Source organism: Astyanax mexicanus, chromosome 22, assembly GCF_023375975.1.
Source record: "Astyanax mexicanus isolate ESR-SI-001 chromosome 22, AstMex3_surface, whole genome shotgun sequence".
NCBI lineage: Eukaryota > Metazoa > Chordata > Actinopteri > Characiformes > Acestrorhamphidae > Astyanax > Astyanax mexicanus.
The window spans coordinates 7,664,373-7,686,808 of NC_064429.1; the positions used below are offsets into that span (position 1 = coordinate 7,664,373).

The window sequence follows — 22,436 nt, forward strand, 5'->3', positions numbered from 1 at the left end:
AACGTTTGTCCAGGATGATCTGCAAAGATCTGACTGGTTAAAGCTGAAGAAGCCTCAGTTGCTTCAACTTGCTGAATATTATGAGATTGATGTTGATTCTGAGTTGAAGAAAATTGAACTTGTAGATTTTCTTATTCAGTCACTGGGCCTGAGTGATTCAGTTATTGAAGCAAGATTGGCCAGGGAACAAGCTGAGAGGGAAAGAAAAGAGAAGGAAAAGGATAGATTGAAGGATCTAGAGTTGGCTAAGATAGACCTAGAAAAGGTTAAACTCTCTCAGCTGGAGAGTCAACAGCAGCGTAGACATGAAACTCGTTTTGACGTATCAAAATGTCTCCGCCTAATGCCAAAATTTCAGGAAGAGGAGGTGGATGTGTTTTTTGATGTGTTTGAGAAAATTGCTACTGAATTGGCATGGCCAGAGAATTGTTGGACCATTTTGGTTCAGAGTGTCCTGGAAGGGAAAGCTCAGGAGGCATATGCAGCACTGAACTCTGCACAGTCCATGGAGTACGAAACAGTTAAAACAGCAGTGCAGAATGCTTATGAAGTTGTGCCAGAAACTTATTGGCACAGGTTTCGTTCTCTCAGACGTAAGTCAGGGGAAACTTATCTGGATGTAGCTAGGCAGCAAGAGGTAGTATTTGAACGATGGCTAAAAGCATGTGAAGTTTACACTTTTGCAGACTTAAAACAGCTTGTTCTTATGGAACAGTTTAAAAATAGTCTACCTGTCCATTTGGAAGTATACATTCAGGAGCATGGCGCTACGGAGGTTAAAAAGGCTGCTATGATGGCAGATACTTATGAACTTACACATAAGGAGTCAAGGGTAAAAGAGAGATCAGTGTTTGGTGGTTGGAGAAAGACTAATCCAGAGATCAAAGTAGTTGAGGCTAAAAGTCATAGGGAGTGGCCATCTTCCTCTAAATCTTATAGCCAAATTCGAAAACCTGTATCCTCTTCTCCTTCTGGAGAAATAATCTGCCATTATTGCAGGAAACCTGGCCATATGAAGTCTGGTTGTCCAGTTTTGCAAAAGCGCAGAAATGTGGCGTATACTGACACTTCGAAATCGGTGGCACTTGTAATTGGGTCAGAGAGGCCTACTAGTTGTGTGGATCCTGAGTCAGGAGTCACACCTTCTCTTTATGATGGGTTTGTTTCATTGGGTACTGTGTCCATTGGTTCTGGTGAGCCAGACACCAGCATAAGAATTTTGAGGGACACAGGTGCAGTCCAGTCCTTGCTGTTGCAAGGGGTCATTGATTTGCCTGCCTCAAGCGCGGAGAAGTCGTCAGTGTTGATTCAAGGTGTGGGAGGTTTGTTTGGCACCATGCCATTGCATAAAGTATACCTGACCTCTAACCTGGTGACCGGCTATGTTATTGTAGCAGTAGTGCCATCTTTGCCAGTTCCCGGAGTGTCTATGTTGTTGGGGAATGATCTTGCTGGGGTTCAAGTTTCTGTAACACCTTTGGTCAGTCATATGCCCTGTGAGGTACCAGAAACGGAGGCTTTGGCCAGGGAATATCCTGAGGTGTTTTCAGCTTGTGTAGTCACCCGTGCTCAGTCTCGCCATACAGGATTAGCTCCACCAAGGGGACTGGAGGAGTCTGGAATTGAGTTAGGAGACACGTTTTTTGCAAAACTAGGTGGCTTATCCACGGCAGATCAGTTTAATAGGGAAACTTTAGTCAGAGAGCAGAATGAAGACCCTGAGTTGGCCTCATTGAGCAAGGGGGCTGGTACCATGGAGGAGACCGAGGAGTCAGCAGAAGGCTTTTATATATATCAGGGAGTACTTATGCGGAAGTGGAGACCTCCTAATCGTCCTGCTGCCGATGACTGGAGTGTTGTGGAGCAGATTGTGTTGCCGAAGAGTTTTCGGTTGGAGGTGTTGCGCTTAGCGCATGAAGCACCCATGGCAGGTCATGTGGGCATTCGTAAAACACAGGAGAGAGTCTTGCGTCACTTCTATTGGCCCAAGATGCATAGAGATGTAGTTTCATTTTGTAGGACCTGTCATGCTTGTCAGCTAGCCGGAAAACCCAATCAGAAAGTGCCTAGTGCACCCCTGTGTCCTCTTCCTGTGGTGGAAGAGCCGTTTTCACGAGTGATGATAGATTGTGTTGGACCTTTGCCTAAAACAAAAAAAGGTCACGAGTACTTGCTCACTATTTTAGATGTGTGTACACGATTTCCAGAGGCGGTGCCCTTGAGAAACATTAAGGCAAGAACTATAATTGACTCTTTGCTTCAGTTCTTTTCTCGGTTTGGGCTTCCTCGTGAAATTCAGTCAGATCGTGGTTCAAACTTTACCTCTGGTGTTTTTCAGGAAGCAATGTGTGAGCTGGGTATTAAGCAGCTTACTTCCTCTTCCTATCACCCAGAGTCTCAGGGGGCTATTGAGAGGTTTCATCAGACCCTGAAAAGCATGATTCGAACCTACTGTGTAGCATGTCCAGGGGATTGGGATACTGCCATTCCCTTTCTGCTGTTTGCCATTCGGGATTCTGTGAATGACTCTACAGGGTTTAGTCCCTTTGAGTTATTGTATGGTCATGAAGTAAGGGGTCCCTTAAAAATAGTGAAGGAAATTTTCCTTCAGCCTCAATCGGAAGGTGACTTGCTGCAATATGTGTCTGCTTTTAAAGAGCGCTTGTGGTCTGCGTGTGAACTTGCTAAGGAAAATTTGTCCAAAGCAAAGGAACAGATGAAGAACAGGCATGATAGAAAAGCTGTGTCTAGATCATTCTCAGTTGGGGAGAAAGTGCTGGTTCTAATGCCTATAGGGGGAGACAAATTAGGCACTCAATTTTGTGGCCCATATTCAGTTCTGCGCAAGGTTGGTCAGTGCAATTATGTTGTCAAAACCCCTGATCGACGCAAAGGCACAAGGCTTTGCCATGTTAATTTGATGAAGGCCTACCAGGATCGGTCTGCAGTTGCTCTCCCTGTAGGTTTTGTGGCTGCAGGTCCACCTTTACCTGTTGATACAGAACCAAATGATGACTCTGTGATAGGCACTGAACCTGTCCCTGCTAGGCTGGAAAACTCACTTGCCTTACAGCGGTTGGAAGAGTTACTTGGTCATCTTTCAGTTGAGCAGAGGGCAGACATTAAACTTTTGGTGCAGACTCATCTTGTGTTGTTTAAAGATGTTCCAGGTTGTACTAAACTGATAACACATGACATAGAGACAGGAGATGCTCTCCCTATAAAGCAACATCCATATAGGTTGAATCCAAGTAAACTGGCTCAAGTGAAAAATGAGCTTGCTTACATGAGTCAGATTGGAGTGGTAGCAGTAGGTCAGAGCAATTGGAGTTCCCCCGTTGTGCTCATTCCAAAGCCAGACGGGTCAGTTCGTTTTTGTGTAGATTACCGTAAGGTAAATGCAGTATCCAAGACAGATGCTTTTCCTATACCAAGGTTAGAAGACTGTGTGGATCGTATAGGTAAGGCTCAGTTTGTGTCCAAATTCGATCTGTTGAAAGGATACTGGCAAGTGCCATTGTCAGAACGTGCACAGGAGATTGCTGCTTTTGTTACCCCGGATGCTTTGTATCGCTGCCTCACTTTACCCTTTGGATTAAAGAATGCTCCAGCCACATTCCAAAGATTGATGAATAGTGTAACTTCTGGTCTGGACAATGTAGTTACCTATATTGATGATGTGGTGGTGTATAGCTCTTCGTGGGCTGATCACATTCGTCATATTGGGCAGCTGTTTGACCGGTTGCAGAAGGCAGGTTTGGTGGTCAACCTTTTGAAATGTGAAATTGCTCAAGGTCAGGTTACCTATCTTGGACATCATGTGGGACGTGGCTCAGTGATGCCACATGCTGCTAAGGTGCAAGCTATTTTGGACATTCCAGCTCCATGTACTCGGAAGCAGCTTATGAGAATTCTAGGTATGTGTGGATTCTATCGTAAGTTTGTTTCTAATTTTGCTGCAGTCACGGAACCTCTCACTAATTTGCTGAGAAAGGATGTCAAATTTGTGTGGTCAAGTGACTGTCAGAAAGCTTTGGACCAGGTTAAGGCCATTTTGTCTTGTGAACCAGTTTTAGCTGCTCCTGACTTCTCATGCCCCTTCAAGTTAGCAGTTGATGCTTGTGATGTGGGAATAGGAGCTGTTCTGTTACAAGCTGATGTGAATGGGGTGGATAAACCTGTGGCCTACTTCTCCAAAAAGTTAAATAGGCATCAGAGGGCCTATTCCACAGTTGAGAAAGAAGCATTGGCTTTGGTGCTAGCTGTGCAGCATTTTGAAGTGTATCTTTCTAGTGGTGGTGGGGATGTGGTGGTCTATACGGATCACAACCCACTCACATTTTTGTCCAAATTCAGACTGTCAAACCAGAGAGTGTTTCGATGGAGCCTTGTGCTCCAGCCTTACAGTCTGGTGATTAAACATGTACCTGGAAAAGACAATGTAATTGCAGACGGTTTGTCAAGAGCATGAGTGGTACAAGATTTTGTTGGTTTTGGTGATCAAGTAGATATGTTTAGAGGTTGTAAAATATTATAGTAGACTTCTAGATATTTAATGTTTTATTGCATTTAGGAGGAGGTGGATGCATGACTCCTAACAAAAAAAAAAAAAAATGGGTAGGATTATTTGTTTAGAATTTTTTTTTTTGATGGGGGGAGGGATGTTAGGAATTAGTTAGGTGCATTAAGACTAGACACTACACTTCCACAATATACACTCCAGCCACTGGGGGGGGTCTCTCTCTTCTTGGGATCCTGAAGTGGAATCTGTAAAAGGAAGGCCTCTGGTATGGGATCGAGGCCTGGTGCAGGAGTGAGTCCTGGGAGGTGGTATCAAGATGGTGGACCTAAGAAGGTGGTGAATCCCTCTCCTACCAAACTATAAGCTGTGGCCGTTTTTGTTTTCTTTGTTACCTACCCTTTTGAACTCTATGCCTACTGGGGCTGGCCGGCTATGGAGTCAGTGCTTGGGCTTTTCAAGGATTTTCAGGTAAGATGAGAGAACTTCCCCAGTTCCTACGCACTCACCTTAGTCTCATACACCCTACTTTCAAATTGGGTAACAGCAACACATAGTCACCAAGCTAGGGATCCTAGCTAACCCACCGATAACTCCTCTAGACATTGGGTTTGGGTCAAGGGGGAAGCTAGTGGTTCGTAGCATTAGCAACCAATATCAGGTTAAGAGTTATTTTGCGCAAAATGCATGTGCTAATGTTTTTTGGGTTAATCATGGGTGTGTTTTGGGCGTAACATGAAATAAACCAATCAGTGTGTCACTTGCCATATCCTTTAAGAGCCAGGTATGGTACAGGGGGGTGTACATGCATTGGGCATGTACCTGCATTGCCAAGATAGCAATAAACGTCTGACTGTTGACTACTGTTGTCTGGGTTATATTCAGTCAGTGGCGCACCTTTTTTCTGTTGCCAAAATAGTAATACACCAGAAATGTACCTGAATTCACCTAACTTTGAAACCTCGGTCATCGGTATAGATATATATACACTGCTCAAAAAAATAAAGGGAACACTCAAATAACACATCCTAGATCTGAATGAATGAAATATTCTCATTGAATACTTTGTTCTGTACAAAGTTGAATGTGCTGACAACAAAATCACACAAAAATCATCAATGGAAATCAAATTTATTAACCAATGGAGGCCTGGATTTGGAGCCACACACAAAATTAAAGTAAAAAAACACACTACAGGCTGATCCAACTTTAATGTAATGTCCTTAAAACAAGTCAAAATGAGGCTCAGTATTGTGTGTGGCCTACACGTGCCTGTATGACCTCCCTACAACGCCTGGGCATGCTCCTGATGAGGTGGCGGATGGTCTCCTGAGGGATCTCCTCCCAGACCTGGACTAAAGCATCCGCCAACTCCTGGACAGTCTGTGGTGCAACGTGACGTTGGTGGATGGAGCGAGACATGATGTCCCAGATGTGCTCAATCGGATTCAGGTCTGGGGAACGGGCGGGCCAGCCCATAGCTTCAATGCCTTCATCTTGCAGGAACTGCTGACACACTCCAGCCACATGAGGTCTAGCTTTGTCCTGCATTAGGAGGAACCCAGGGCCAACCGCACCAGCATATGGTCTCACAAGGGGTCTGAGGATCTCATCTCGGTACCTAATGGCAGCCAGGCTACCTCTGGTGAGCACATGGAGGGCTGTGCGGCCCTCCAAAGAAATGCCACCCCACACCATTACTAACCCGCTGCCAAACCGGTCATGCTGAAGGATGTTGCAGGCAGCAGACCGCTCTCCACGGCGTCTCCAGACTCTGTCACGTCTGTCATGTGCTCAGTGTGAACCTGCTTTCATCTGTGAAGAGCACAAGGCGCCAGTGGCGAATTTGCCAATCCTGGTGTTCTCTGGCAAATGCCAAGCGTCCTGCACGGTGTTGGGCTGTGAGCACAACCCCCATCTGTGGACGTCGGGCCCTCATACCATCCTCATGGAGTCGGTTTCTAACCGTTTGTGCAGACACTCCAGCCTGCTGGAGGTCATTTTGCAGGGCTCTGGCAGTGCTCCTCCTGTTCCTTCTTGCACAAAGGCGGAGGTAGCGGTCCTGCTGCTGGGTTGTTGCCCTCCTACGGCCTCCTCCACATCTCCTGGTGTACTGGCCTGTCCCCTGGTAGCGCCTCCAGCCTCTGGACACTACGCTGACAGACACAGCAAACCTTCTTGCCACAGCTTGCATTGATGTGCCATCCTGGATCAGCTGCACTACCTGAGCCACTTGTGTGGGTTGTAGAGTCCGTCTCATGCTACCACAAGTGTGAAAGCACCACCAACATTCAAAACTGACCAAAACATCAGCCAGACAGCATAGGTTCTGAGAAGTGGTCTGTGGTCCCCACCTGCAGAACCACTCCTTTATTGAGTGTGTCTTGCTAATTGCCAATAATTTCCACCTGTTGTCTATTCCATTTGCACAACAGCAGGTGAAATTGATTGTCAATCAGTGTTGCTTCCTAAGTGGACAGTTTAATTTCACAGAAGTTTGATTTACTTGGAGTTATATTGTGTTATTTGAGTGTTCCCTTTATTTTTTTGAGCAGTGTATATTTAAAAGCACCAAACGATAGCAATGAGCATTGCGCATGGTGTATAATCCAATGTTGTGATCCATAAGAAAGTATAATAAGTTATACATAAAAATAGCAATTTTATTTTCTTGTAATTTACTTATCCAGGAGAGACCGTCCGTGTCTAATGAACTGGAGCTGGAGGCGACGGCGGAGCTGGGCGACGCCTCCCTGTTTGTGTACAGCATTAATGACCTGTTTGTGTGGGCGGTGCTGAAGCGGCGCCAGCAGATGGCACTGTTCCTGTGGCATCACGGCGAGCAGGCCATGGCCAGGGCTGTAGTGGCCTGCAGGCTGTATCGCGCGATGGCTACCGAAGCTAAAGAGAGTGACATGGGTGACAGCACTGCTGAGGAGCTGAAGAAATATTCCTTGTGAGCCTTTTGTTGCTTTTTTCTACTGAATGACTGGATTACAAAAACAGGAAACCAGTAAATTACCTCATTACCACAATAACCAATACACTTGTGATGTCTGACTATATATTTACAATAATTCTACAAATAGTAACATATTTGTGGAGTTTATTTAATTAATAGGCTGTTATTATCCAACTACACAGTCCATTAAGTCTCGACTACTGTTAACTGTGGCGCTCCTCAGGGCTCAGTATGTGGGCCACTTTTGTTTACTCTTATTTATGCACCTCCATTTAGTTTTATTACTCATAGATGAATCACTTGTTCGAATCAGGATCATGCAGCTTGCCATCAACTGTCGGAGCCCTGAGAGAGCACAATTGGTCTTGCTCTCTCTCTCTGGGGGAGGGTACAGTAGATGGCGCTTTTTCTCCTCATCACTTCTAGGGTGATGTGGATCAGCACAAGGCTGCATCTGTGAGCTGATGTATCAGAACCGAGCTGCTGCGCTTTCCTCGGAGCGTTAGCGCTGTGATGTTACTCAGTAATGCTGCATCAGCAGCAGTTCAAAAAGAGGCGGAGTCTGACTTCACATGTATCAGAGGAGGTGTGTGCTATTCTTCACCCTCCTGGTATTGTGGCATCACTAGTGGTTGGAATCTATATTTGCACGAAAACTGACATTTTAATTCCATTTAAACATTCCATTCCACTTAAAAATGACTTAAATTTTTTGGAAGAATTGCAAAAAATAATGTTTTTCGATGCTTTCTTCCTAGAGAGTTTGGTCAGCTGGCTGTGGATCTTCTGGACAAGGCCTTTAAGGAGAACCAGTGCTTGGCCATGAAGCTGCTGACCTCAGAGATGAAGGACTGGAGTAGCTTCACATGTCTGCAGATGGCCGTGGCTTCGGGCCTCAGACCTTTTCTGGCCCATTCCTGCACCCAGATGCTCCTAAATGACCTGTGGATGGGCCGCCTCAACATGAGGAAGAACTCCTGGCTGAAGGTAGGACAGAATAGTGTGATTTGTTCTCTGTTGCCCCCTTGAGTTCTTCAGTACTGGAGTACTTTAACTTTAAGTAGGCACATTGAGTTTGTACTGAAGGACAGTCTGTTTGCAGAGCATTGGTTGGGCGTTGGCATTGGCATCTGAAGCTGTACACAGCTCCACTGTTAATCCATGCTCAGTGCAACCATGTGGATATATACAGCCTGCACTGTACCAGTAAAAAGTTTGTAGTAAAAAGTGGCAGAAGCATTTCTGAGTGGAGAAGAATATGGATAAAATATAGTGTTTAATGATATCAGTGTGCTGAAACCACCATTCCTGCTAAGCCAAATAATATATTCATTCTAAAAACTGGGGTGTCGGTTCGCTTTTCGCAGGAGTTCTTCTTCTGGCCACGTCATGTGTCTTTGCGTACTTATGTCCCTTTACGTACAGCCTCTAAAAGAGGATCCGGCTCAGTTTTACTGAACTCGACGGCTGGTGGAGCAATGGAGACTTCAGAAGAGGAAACTCAGAGCTCAGTAGCTCATTCACTCATAGTAAAAACAAAGAAACGAAGGAGTGAAGTTCCTGACTGAACTCTCTCCCTACTCTCTGACTGAACATAACCTGGAATCAGATTTATCCGCTCTGAAAATATACTGTTGAAGGGGTGTAAGATAGTAATGAGCATCCAACGGTTTATCATTTGGTCACATTCAGCAGGGCTTCTACTGCTTCTACTGTACCTTTTTATCATCATTATAAAAGCTGACTGTTGCCAGTATCAGTATTCTGTCCAGACATAAAGTTCAATGCTTAAAGAATCCTCAGCTTTTTAAAGTAATTTTCTACATTAATACATTAGTAACAACTGCTCTGATATAACTGGTTGCCATGTTTCTTTTCACAGACTACTGAAATCATTGTGTGCATCCTGCTGCCCATGGCCATCCACCTGCTGGAGTTTAAGAGTCAGGCCGAGATGTCCCACGTGCCTCAGATGCAGGAGGCTCTGCAGTTTGGGCGGGAGGCAGAGAGCCCAGGAGCTCCAGAGACTGTAGAAACTGGAGAAACAACACAAGCAGTGAGGAAATATCTCATCCTTTTTATTTACTGTTAACTAGTGTTGCAGTGGAAGCCGGTTTTTATAACTTCATGCTGCTTTACTCCTGGTGCAAAAATGTAAGCAGTTCAGTTTGGTGGTTTGATGGCTTGTGATCATCCATCTTCCTCTTGATTATATTCCAGAGGTTTTCAAATTGGTAAAATCAAAGAAACTCATCATTTTTAAAAAGATAAATAAAGATAATCTTTATTTTTTTTCCAGTACCAGTCTAAGTTTAGACACATCTTTTCTCATTGAATGTTTTCTCATGTTTTATCATTTTTATATTGTAATTAAATATTGAAGTTATCCAGACTAAAAAGGAACACATAAAAAAATCATGTAATAACTTAAACGTGTTTAACAAACCAAAATACTCTGTGAAGAAGCATTTAGACGCAAGAAAATCAAGTAATTAACTCTTGATGAGTTTAGCACAGCTGTTAACTAAAAGCCTGAATTCCTCTACCTCATAAAGCTGACTGAGAGGTCTAGCAGTGAATATTAAAGTCATATGTCGTACAGTGTGAACCCATACCTGTCAAGTCTCCCGTTTTGGCCGGGAAACTACCGTATTTTACTCCTCTTTCCCGCCGTCCTCCCGTATTAGTATTTTCCCGTAAATTTCCCGTATTATATTAAGATTAAAAAATATATATTATTGAGGATACAGGGCACTGACCGCTCTGTGTCTCTTAACCAATCGTGGAGCCGGTTCAAGGAGAAAGTCCCGCCTTTCAGGAGAAACAGCCAATCAGCTTGCAAAGGAGAGTCAGTGTGGTGAAGCCCCTAGTCGCTGTGAGTTCAGGCAGCTAGTCGGAGCTGCTGATGTTAAAACATATCTGGATATTCAGCGATTTTTTTTAAAGAAAGGTAACGGTAGTCTAATCATGGAAACTGTGATCAAATTTTTCTGATAGCTGTTTAAAAATACTCGTCTCCGAAATAAAACACACAGATTAAACCTTTTAAAATAAAAAGATTACAGCTTTTTACTGATGGAATATATCTGGTCCATGTCCTTTTAGTAAAGGCTCATAATACTATTTTTAGGTCACCTACAGTCATTTTGCAGAATTTGTGCACCCTTTGTTCAATTTTAAATCTATTAAATAAATAAATAGATATATAATATAAAAGAGTGCATTTATGGCAAAAAAGACATGAAATCTTAACTTTTTTTATATCTAGAAAAGGATTTTTAATTTGGCTGTATTAAAAGAATGCCATATGCAGGAATGTCCACAATATTTCAGATTCTGATAATCTAATTGTAGTGTGTCAGTGGTTCACATGTGGTTATTTTAGATTTTTTGTAAACGTGTCTTAAAATGTAAGGGATACTGAACCTTCGTTGGGCTGGTGGGACGGCTTTAAGCGGACAGAGGAAAATATCCCTTATTTTTAAATCTAAAACTTGACAGGTATGTGTGAACCTACAAAGTGTAAACATGTAAATAAGGAAAAAAAGAGAACACTGCCAACAATGCCAATGCTGCTCCAGCAGTGCTAGCCAGGGGTTAGCAGCAGTCTACAGGCTGATAACACTTACCTCTAAACAACAAAAGAGCTAGCACCTAGTGCGGTTAGCAGCTAATGCTAATACTGCTCCAGTCTCGGTGCTGAAGAACTAAATTGAAACTCCTGTATAATGCTGTACTTCAGTGGAGTGGCTTTACTTAATATTTCCTAATTAATTTCCTTAATACCTGACTGATAGAATGTATACATAAGGAGCTCTGGATTATAAGGCACACTGAAGATTTTTGGGAAAATTAAAGGATTTTAAGTGCAGATTAAGTGCTGAGAAAAATATATTATATTATGATATGTGGTGTCTTTGCTTGTTTTTAAAGGATCCGAGTGATGCAGAAGCAGGAAGGAGCGGCAGGAACCGGAAGTTGACTCGCAGCGCGAGGTGGATACCGTGGGCCAGGAAGGTGTACGACTTCTACAACGCTCCTGTAGTTAAATTCTGGTTCCACACTGTGAGTCTTTACCTGCTTTTACTGTTTACCAGAAAACACAGTACAGTTATTCATCATCTTCATGATTTGGACTCTATATGCCATCATACCGGATTTAAAATTAAACTAATGTGATTTAAATATAGTGTAGACTTTCAGGTTTAATTCAATGGGAAGAACTAAAATATCCTATGAAGGGTTTAGGAATTACAACCACTTTTCTACAAAGCCTCCTCATTTCAAGGGTTTAAAAGGTAATTGGACAAATGACTTTAAAAGCTTTTTTTTTTTTTACTTCATGGGCTGTTTGTGGTTGTGAAAAAGTTAAAGGTGTATGGGTATGGTTTAATATTTTAATTTACTAACTGTATCAAACTACATTTAAAATAAAGACAAAATGGGTTTTCATCCAATTTTTAAATTATCTAGTTTTTCATTTTAGCCTTTCGCAAAATGAATTTCAAAAATTGTCTCTCAATTTTCAGATTTGTCCATTTTTGTATTTTGTAACACAAATCTGATTTTATAATCCAATTAGCAAAATGCTAAAATAGATTTTATTTTCTCTAAAATTACAATTGTGAGGGGCAGAGATAAAAAAATATAAATTGTAAAAATGGATGAAAACTTATTTATTTTACTGTATTTTACTTAATATTGAGTTTTTAAATCTTTTTTTTATTTTTGTATTTATTTTGCCTCTGACTGTCTTAAAAAAAATTATATAAATGTTACTCTGACCGGAATGAATACTTTGACAGGCTGCTGTATTTGTATTTCTCTGTAATTGTAATTGTATAATTATGAGTATATGTTTTGTCTGATTTCTGTGCAGATGTCCTACCTGGCGTTTCTCATGCTCTTCGCCTACACGGTGTTGGTGAGGATGGAGAAGAGGCCCAGTGCTCCAGAGTGGCTCGTCATTTCATACATCTTATCTACAGCTTTGGAGAAAGCTAGAGAGGTGAGCCCCCTCTCTAAATCATATTGTATGTATTTTTGTATAAAAAGAAGATTCTGGAGTGGCCATTGCAATCGCCCGACTTCCATACTATAGAAAGTCTCTGGTGGGTATTGAAGTAGGCAGAAGCTTTAAAAGCATTGAAAAGGCTCTACCCAGGTGCTGTGCAACATGAGGGACACCTTGTGGTCATGTGCTGTTATTACCAGGGTTTGTTTAAGCAATAGAACACGAGAGGGATTGTGTTATCAGGAATAACATCCCGGCTGTTATTCGGTCGTAGGCACGAGCCGAAGGTGAGTGATGTTATTCGTGATAACACACGACCTCAAGTGTTCTATTGCTTTTATACAACAGTTTCTTTTTTACAAAATGAATAAAGAAAATAAATCAAAGAACTTTATAAATTCAGAATGAATATGCTTTAATATGAACTGTGCCTTCCGCCAAAAAGTAGTTCCACCACAACTGTAACAGAACTGAAACTTAACTACAAAACGGTGTATGGTTCATACAGACTAACACCACGAAAGTTAGCTTGAAATCAAAATTGGGAATAAGTGAAGATGGTAACGTTAGGAGGGTGAAATAACGCTAATACTCTCCTCTCCTGCTCCGTGGAGTCGTCTTCAGGTGAACGCTGCACGTTTTTTGATCATTTCTGCTTGTTTTGCTGGGTGGTGTTGGTTTTAGCTAGCTGGCTGGACTGTGGTTAGGTTAGCGTAGCTTGCTTTAGCTCAGCATTAGCTTAGCGTAGCTTAGCCTAGCCTGGCTGGTTAGCTTTCTGGATGTCAGACGGGATTAGCCGAAGTGATTTTATTTCCCTTTTTTCCACAAAAGACGAGCCAGCGCTGCAGGTTATGGGCGAGCTTTCTGCGGCTGAGCGCTAGCCTGTGCTAAGCTAACGCTGCTGCGGGTGTCCTGTGTGTATATACGCCGTTACTCGGCAACGCGTCGGCGGAGTGATACAGGTTTAGTGTGAGAAGGCCGTGATGTTATCACATATACCAGCACGGCTAGAACACTTCTCAACCAATTAGATTGTGAGGTCAAAACTAACTGTTGTTGTGATGGGCAGTGCTGCACCGCGGGCTGCCAGCAGGGGGACTGGTAGAAATGGTAGAGTGGGATCCCAAATCTCCAACTCCCAGAATCCCCGGCGATGATTAGTGTCAACCAGCTGCACATGTGCACTACCCTATTTAAACCTCAGTCAAACCAGACCTCACTGTTGCACCTTCACTGAGGGGTGACCGGTACCAGAGGGTATAAGAAAAGAAAAGAAAAGAAAAGAAAAGAGAATAAAATAAAAGGTGATCTCAAAAAAGGAAAGTGATCACAGCAAGCATTGCAAAAAGAAAATAAAAGAAAAAAGAAAAGGTGATCTCAAAAGAAAGCCACACAAAAAAAAGAAAAGAAAAGAAAAAGGTGGTCTCAAAATAAGGAAAGAGATCTGAAAAGAAAGCCACACAGAAATAAAATAAAAGAAAATATCTTGAAAGAGAGCATAAAGAGAGGACTGAGCAGTGCTCAGACAGTTCTAAGTTTGGTTGTGTTTTAGTTTGGTTTATTTGAAGTTTAAAGCTGTCTTTTGTTGGTACAAGCCATTTTGTGGCATTTCCTTTGTTCTGTTTCCCGCCTTTTTTTCCACACCTCTTGTTGAGGATTTTTTCCCACTCATTCTCCAGTCTACTCTGAGAAACAGTCACTTAAGCACAACACATTTAAAATTATTATCCCAATCCATAACTAGAACTAAATAATACAAAATAGAACTATATCCTTATTAAGTATATATATATATATAAATATATATCCATTATATATTCATATCTGCTCTGCACTTGGATCCCACACCTACCCCAACCGTAACAGTTGTATAAACGGTCATGAAAAACCTGGAAAAGTCATGGAATTTGAAAACAGCAGATTCCTGACCTCGATAAGTTTTGAAAAAAACCCAAAAAACTTTACAAATCTCAGTGTTTCCGTTCATCGTCTAAGAAAAGCTATTTTGGTGTTAAAATTAATTAAATATTTAGGCAAATCCATAGTGTCACGGCTGCACTGATATTTGAAAGACTGTACGATCATGATAATTTGCCGTGAAGATTTGGAAAAGTCATGGAAATGTTTTAGTTGAAAAGTGTATGAACCCTGTATTACATTTCTATGCATACAGTATATAGTGTCAATAAATTTGTATGTGAAGTATGTAAACCCTTTGGGATTACCTGGATTTCTGCATAAATTGGTTATTAAATATGATCTGATCTTCATCTAAGTCACAACAATAGACAAACACAGTCTGCCTAATCCAATACTTAGTAATACCACACAAAAAGTTATATGTTTGCATGGTTTTATTGAACACAACATGTTAACATTCTGCAGATAAAACTAGATCCTTTAAAAGCTGTATCTCTGCATCTACAGCTCTGTTCAAACTATAATTTAACCATTTAAATGTTTTATGACCTGATTTCTAGAACACAAATTTTAAATCTAAAATATTTATACTCACATACCAACAATAATACTGTTTTAATGTACATTAAATCATATATAAATACATTTCACATTCAAACATTAACAATATTACACAACTGATTAATAAATGTTAATTTTTATTTTAAGTGTGTAGTTTATATTTTAAGGCAACTGATGAAAAATTGATTAAATTTTAGTCAACTAAACTGACTGTAATTTTAGTCGACTAAATTCTTATGATATTAAGTCGACTAAAACTAGACTAAAACTAAAAACATTTCAAATGACTAAATTATGACTAAAACTAAATCAAAATTTGTTATCAAAATTAACACTGCTATCCAGTTAAGGATAAACCCCTCCTCTCCTCCCACCCCGTTTCAAAGGTTCAGTTTATCTTCATACCAAGTTAAAGGTCCTCAGCTACAAGTTATCTCCTCAGTCTTTTATAGACTTTATGTTCTCCTTCTGTCTCTGAAGTGTCTCTCTATCTCTACAGCCCTGTTAATCATTGACAGAGCAGTAGCTGTTAGCACCTTCAATAAGCCACCAAAAGGTCAAGCAGCTATTTAAACCCTACAGCCTGTGCTGAGAGAATTTGGTTATATTTTGTTCATTTTTTGTTATAATTAACTTATATTAACATGCTGGGTTCAAAATAACTTCAGCTGGGTCAGTTTGGAAACTCGGAGCTGGTTGCAAGCTGTGTTGGGTTAATGGTTTGACCCTGTGCACTGAATTATGGCTATTTAGCCACCTGCTGGGTAAAACAACTACATCAGGGTCCAAACTTTTTTTGTTGGGGGCCAGAAGGAGAAATATATTTGAAGTCACGGGCCACAGACTCTGTAATAAAACAAATAATGAAATATACCACTTTAAATAATACTTTTTCCTGATTACTTTCATTTACACACCATTTTACTTGACTAACTATCTTTATCTTTGAGAGTGTTGTGTAAACTAAGATTTTTCAAATTGATGTTTCATTTCATGATGTCTCTTAATGTTAAACTCCTTAATTACGCCAACTTTTAGACTCATTTGCCCTGTTTTTCTGCGCTATAACTTCGCACTCTCTCCGCTTTTAGACTCTTTGCCCCATTTTTCTGCGCTAGAAATGCGCACTCTCTCCGCTTTTAGACTCTTTGCCCCGTTTTTCTGCGCTAGAAATACGCACTCTCTCCGCTTTTAGACTCTTTGGCCTGTTTTTCTGCGCTAGAAATGCACACTCTCTCCGCTTTTAGACTCTTTGGCCCGTTTTTCTGTGCTAAAACTGCACACTCTCTCCGCTTTTAGACTCTTTGGCCCGTTTTTCTGCGCTAGAAATGCGCACCCTCTCCGCTTTTAGACTCTTTAGCCCGTTTTTCTGCACTAAAACTTCGCACTCTCTCTGCTTTTAGACTCTTTGGCCCATTTTTCTGCGCTAGAAATTTTGAATCTCACGTTATAAAAACCTGCTTAACAGCGGGCCAACTTTCATTCTATTTCTAAAATACCTCGCGTTTGGACACCCCTGAACTACATGGTTGAGATCTTTTTTTGGTTGAGTTTTTTTAGAAGATATTGACGCAGTGAGCTTTGAACCAAATATATAAAGAACCATCCAGTCTGCTATTAGCTGGTCCAAGTCCAAATGCCAGTGTCACACGGTGCCTCACATTGACATCACTCCCTCATCCGAACACGACACTGCACACCGCACCACCAGGGAGTCAATCACCGGAGTATTGATTTCACCTGTTTGCATCACTACAAATACACAATTAATGTACTGTTTATAATTATTAAGTTAGTGTAAAGCTCCTTAATCTAAAACCTCTGTCTTCCTCTGTATTTCTCTCTCTCAGGTACTGATGTCTGAGCCTAGAAAGTTCAGGAAAAAGCTGAAAGTGTGGTTCAGCGAGTACTGGAACATGCACGACTTCATCGCCATCATCCTCTTCTTTACTGGTTTTGCCCTGCGCTGGCAATCTGGTCTGGTCCATACAGCCGGACGCCTCATCTACTGCCTGAACATCATCTTCTGGTTTGTCCGTCTTCTGGACCTGCTGGCCATTAACCAGAAAGCTGGACCCTACCTGACCATGATCACCAAAATGGTATTAAAGTAGTTTTACAGTTATACCAGGGTATCTAGTCTCGCTAGTTATTAAGTTATTAAGTTATAAATGTGAATATCAGCATTGCTATTGGCAGATATAGAGTACAGGCCAAAAGTTTGGACACACCTTCTCTTTTTCTTTATTTTCATGACTATTTACATTGTAGATTCTCACTGAATATATATAACAATATATTACAACCATCCCATCCGGAACTCCTTCAAGACTGTTGGAAAACCATTTCAGGTGGCCCCCTCTTGACGCTCATTGAGAGAACATAAAACTCCACATGTGTTCATTCATAGTTTTGAGGCTTCAGTGAGAATCTACAATGTAAATAGTCATGAAAATAAAGAAAATGCATTTAAAGGCGTGTCCAAATGTTAAGCATGTACTGTATATCAACCCAGAGTTCCCAACCAGTTGGTGGGTTCCTAGATAAAATATATTTTTTTGTGGTCTCAGTTATAAATAAGGCTGTGTGTTTGGTGTGTCTGTGTGTGTTACAGATGAGCAACATGTTCTACATAGTGGTGATAATGGGCATTGTGCTGGTGAGTTTTGGCACTCCCCGGGGCTCGGTCCTGAAGCCCTATGAGGAACCGTCCTGGGACCTGTTGAAGGAAGTGCTCTTCCAGCCCTACTTCATGATGTTCGGAGAAGTCTACGCTGGTGAAATTAATCGTGCGTAACAAAAAATAAAAGCACTTATTGGGCAAAAATGCTTTTAGTCTAAGTGTCCACCTAACATTTCCACCTTCTTTATATATACATCTCTGATTCTTAAAAAGTTGTGGGACGCTGTGTAGAATGTAAATAAATGGAAAGAAAAACAGGAGGCAATGCAAATCTCATAGATATTCAGTTTTTGAATCAGTTTCTCTGATTTTGCTATTTATAGGTTTATGTTTGAGTACAATTAACATTGTTTAAATAACGTTGTTTCTATAAACTACGAAAAACATTTCTCCCAAATTCCAAATAAAAATATCATCATTTAGAGCATTTATTTGCAGAAAATGAGAAATGGCTGAAATAACAAAAAAGATGCAGAGCTTTCAGACCTCAAATAATGCAAAAAAATAAAACAAGTTCATATTCATAAAGTTTAAAAAGTTCAGAAATCAATATTTGGTGGAATAACCCTGGTTGTTTTTTAATCATAGTTTTAAACATGCATCTTGGCACCATGTTCTCCTCCAGTCTTACACACTGCTTTTGGATAACTTTATGCTGCTTTACTCCTGGTAAAAAGTTATGAAGTTCACCCATCTTTTGTGAACATCCATCTTCTTCTTAATTAACTCCATTTTTGCCAACGAGAGACTCTAAAATGCTCCTTTTCTACCCAGTAATTATTAGTACTGTTTACTTTTTTAGCATTTTGTTGCCCCATCACAGTGTATTTTAAGATGTGTTGCTGCCATCAAGTTCTAAATAGTTCTTACATGTTTAGTTTTTTCTGGGATTATGGTAGTAAATTGGTTTGTCGTTTGTCTCTGAAACTAGTACAAAAGTTTCACTTTAATACCCAAGTCAAAAACTGAAGGTACCCCTCTTGTAGGTCTTCCAGCTGAGGTGTGTTTTCTTGTGTTTTAAACAGCCTGTGAGGAGAACCCAGACTGTCCTCCTGGTTCGTTTCTGAATCCACTTCTTCAGGCTGTCTACCTGTTCATGCAGTACATCATCATGGTCAATCTCCTCATCGCCTTCTATAAGTAAGTTCTAATTACGTGCTGTATCTGAGGTACGAGTCACCTAAAATAAAAGAAAGAAAAATGGTGTATCTAAGCAATTTCTCAAGCAATTTCTCTGTATTACTAGAAGTACTAGGAGGTATTTTAGGTGGTTGCTATGGTATCGCTAAGGTATGTGATGCAGTGTTTAGTGTAGGCAGTGTGTCATCCACACACTGTAAACCCAGAAGTTGTTTAAAGTCAAATAAATTAAGTCTGTTTTACGTAAAATTGGAGATTTCTCAACAATACTCAACTATTTTGAGTTAGTTGAACTGAATTTGTGGGCACATATACTGTACTATTCAAACTGAGATCTTTGAGTTGAACCAACTTATAATAACTAAGTTTAGTCTGGTGCCATTAACAGCTTCTTTTCCATTGGCTTCTGTCACAATCTATTTGCATACTGGGTGTGTCCAACAGTTTCTGACTGACACTCACCATCAGTGTGTAGAGATTCACTCAGGGCTACATTAGGTAAACTTGTAGATCACATATTATGATCAAATGCTTGTTCTCTGTGTTGTAGCTGTAGAACAAAAAGCATCATTTACTGAGCTGCTGCAGTAACTCTGTGTTCTCTCCGTGCTCTCAGTACTTTTAATTCTTTACTGTTTTCTTTCATCTACCTTTCTATGAGTATTTAAAAAAAAATAGTTGAATGAAACCAGAAAGAAGACTAAACACAAGTTCAGGAAAATATTAATTTTAAATATATAGGTACAGTCATATGAAAAAGTTTGGGCCCCCCTATTTATCTTAATCATTTTTAGTTGTAAATATTTGGGTGTTTGCAACAGCCATTTCAGTTTGATATATCTAATAACTGATGGACACAGTAATATTTCAGGATTGAAATGAGGTTTATTGTACTAACAGAAAATGTGCAATATGCATTAAACCAAAATTTGACCGGAGCAAAAGTATGGGCACCCTTATCATTTTATTGATTTGAATACTCCTAACTACTTTTTACTGACTTACTGAAGCACAAAATTGGCATCATGGGCTCATCAAAACAACTCTCAAATGATCTAAAAACAAAGATTGTTCAACATAGTTGTTCAGGGGAAGGATACAAAAAGTTGTCTCAGAGATTTAAGCTGTCAGTTTCCACTGTGAGGAACATAGTAAGGAAATGGAAGAGCACAGGGACAGTTCTTGTTAAGCCCAGAAGTGGCAGACCAAGAAAAATATCAGAAAGGCAGAGAAGAAGAATGGCGAACACCGGTCAAATTTTGGTTTAATGTTTCTGTTTGTACAATAAACCTCATTTCAATCCTGAAATGTTATCCTGTAATGTCCATCAGTTATTAGATATATCAAACTGAAATGGCTGTTGCAAACACCCAAATATTTACAACTAAAAATGATTAAGATAAATAGGGGTGCACAAACTTTTTCATATGACTGTATATGTATTTTTTATTTTGTTATATTACATGAACTTAAAATTTATCGCTTAATCGCTTACAACAAAAGTTTTGAGTTTGTTCAACTTATCGGGTTTTACAGTGCAGATGATGACATGGCTCTTCAAACCATCCGTATCCATTCATACACCCCTCAGTCTGGTGCAGGATGTATAAAAGAGCCCTCAACATACTTACTTATACATATACATATACTTAATTTATTTTTATGCACTCTTTCCCTCATAGCAACGTCTACATCCACATGAAGACCATGTCCAACCAGCTGTGGAAGTACAACCGCTACCGATACATCATGACCTATCAGAAGAAGCCGTGGCTGCCTCCACCTTTGATCATTTTCAGTCACATGACCCTGTGTGTGAGCACAGCATGGCAAAAGCATAAAGGGGCATGTTTACATGGGAGGGACTCCGGCCTTAGTGAGTGTTTTCAGATTTCTTGCTGTATTAATATAGCTAGCCAGCATGCTAACGTGAGATTTTTACTTAGTTAAACTGTGGGCAGGGTGGGATCTGATGGGCAGCATGGGTAACACTCACAGGTACTACTTCTTTTAATGACAACATAAGGTTAATGGAAATTAATTTAATAAGTGTGTGGGCCATTCCACCGAATGAGTGATATTTCTGTTCCCAAGAAATATATATAAACATATATAAATGTGCACACAAAATAACTTTAAAATACATTTTATTATTAAGCATAGTGTCTTTCACATTGACCTAATTGCCTAAAGACCTAAAAGTAAGATATGTAGTTAAAAATATTAATAAAAACTATTTAGAACACTAAAAGAATGGCATTTGTTACCCAGCTGTCCCCACTCTCTAACTATAAACTATGAAATATAATTATTAAAATCCCTCAGAGATTCATTGTTTTGCATTGTTGTGGGACTCCAAATCCTATCTATGCTTTAAAAATTTATATTTTTTATTAAATCCATAATATTTAATTTAAAAAACACATTTTAGTTGTGTCCCTGGGTTTCCACTCAGCCCTGTTACCGCAACACATTACCCTGAACATCTGAAACATCTGGAACATTCTACAACAGGAAGTCACATCTACAACAGGAAGTGACATCAGCTGGCTTTTCAAGAGATCATGGGAAGATCAAAATTAAGCTCCCTCATTAGATTTTTTCTGTATTTTTGATCTTATTGTAACGATGACTGAGGAGCTCAAAAACACTCACTCCTGTTACCTCAATTACTACTTAGATCTTATTAGTTTATTTTTAAAATACAATTTTTTGGAAAATCACTATAATGTGCTCAGTGTCTTCATGCTATTAGCTAATTCTATACTAAAAACTCATTTTTTTTTAGATAAATTCCTGTTACTTAAAACAGGAAAAGTATTTGCTAATAGATGAGATTATCATTGAAATGTTTCTAGAGTTGTTCCTGGCTCCTGATGATCTGAAGAAGCTGCATGAGTTTGAGGAGAAGTGTGTGATTGGCTATTTCCGAGACAAACACGAGAGTCAAGACAACAGCCAGCTCAACCGCATCCGCTCTGCTGCTGACAAGTATGTTTTCTACTAAATACTGTCCTTATTTACTACTTTCACACATTCAAAACTTTGGACACACCTTTAATTCAGAGGGGGTTTTTTTTCATTATTTTAAAATATCTGCATTGTAGATTAATTCTAAATTCATTTTAGCTTCAAAGTAACAGCTTTGCACATCTTGACTAGGTTTTTTCTCAGTCAGCTTTATAAGGGCACTTGAATTTCTTGTCTCTTAATAAAGTGTTTGAGAGCATCAGTTAAAGTAAAGTAGTGAAGAGGTAGAGTTACAGGTATACAGTGAATAGTGAATATTTGAGTAATGCTCTAATCCAGATTATGAGAAGAAGTGAAGGTCAGTCAATCAGAAGACCTTCAAAAATGTTATGATGAAACTGGCACTCATCAGGACCAACCGAGGAAAGGAAGAGCAAGAGCTTCCAGCCTCAGAAACGGCTAAAAGTTAACATCTCCCCAGATAAGAGCACCTAAATGCTTCTTCAGAGAGTATTTTGGTTTGTTTAACACTTTTAAGTCACTACATGATTCATTATGTGTTCCTTTGTAGTTTGGATGACTTGAGTATTCATTTTAAATGTAGGAAATAAATCAAAAATAAAATAAAAATAAAAACATGCACCTAAAGCTTGACTATTTGGTTTAG

At 40.1% G+C, this 22,436-nt stretch overlaps 1 protein-coding gene across 2 annotated transcripts in view; it reads left to right on the forward strand.

Moving 5' to 3' along the window:
* Positions 1-22,436, forward strand: part of trpm6 (transient receptor potential cation channel, subfamily M, member 6) — a 75,016-nt gene that overhangs the window by 35,105 nt on the left and 17,475 nt on the right. For both annotated transcript variants that reach the window (XM_049470395.1, XM_049470394.1), the window contains exons 16-25: positions 7,210-7,475; positions 8,240-8,468; positions 9,364-9,537; positions 11,415-11,546; positions 12,361-12,489; positions 16,827-17,078; positions 17,591-17,765; positions 18,685-18,799; positions 20,482-20,675; positions 21,658-21,790. In XM_049470395.1, coding sequence (XP_049326352.1) covers positions 7,210-7,475; positions 8,240-8,468; positions 9,364-9,537; positions 11,415-11,546; positions 12,361-12,489; positions 16,827-17,078; positions 17,591-17,765; positions 18,685-18,799; positions 20,482-20,675; positions 21,658-21,790 — 1,799 coding nt within the window. The remainder of the gene's footprint in view (positions 1-7,209; positions 7,476-8,239; positions 8,469-9,363; positions 9,538-11,414; positions 11,547-12,360; positions 12,490-16,826; positions 17,079-17,590; positions 17,766-18,684; positions 18,800-20,481; positions 20,676-21,657; positions 21,791-22,436) is intronic.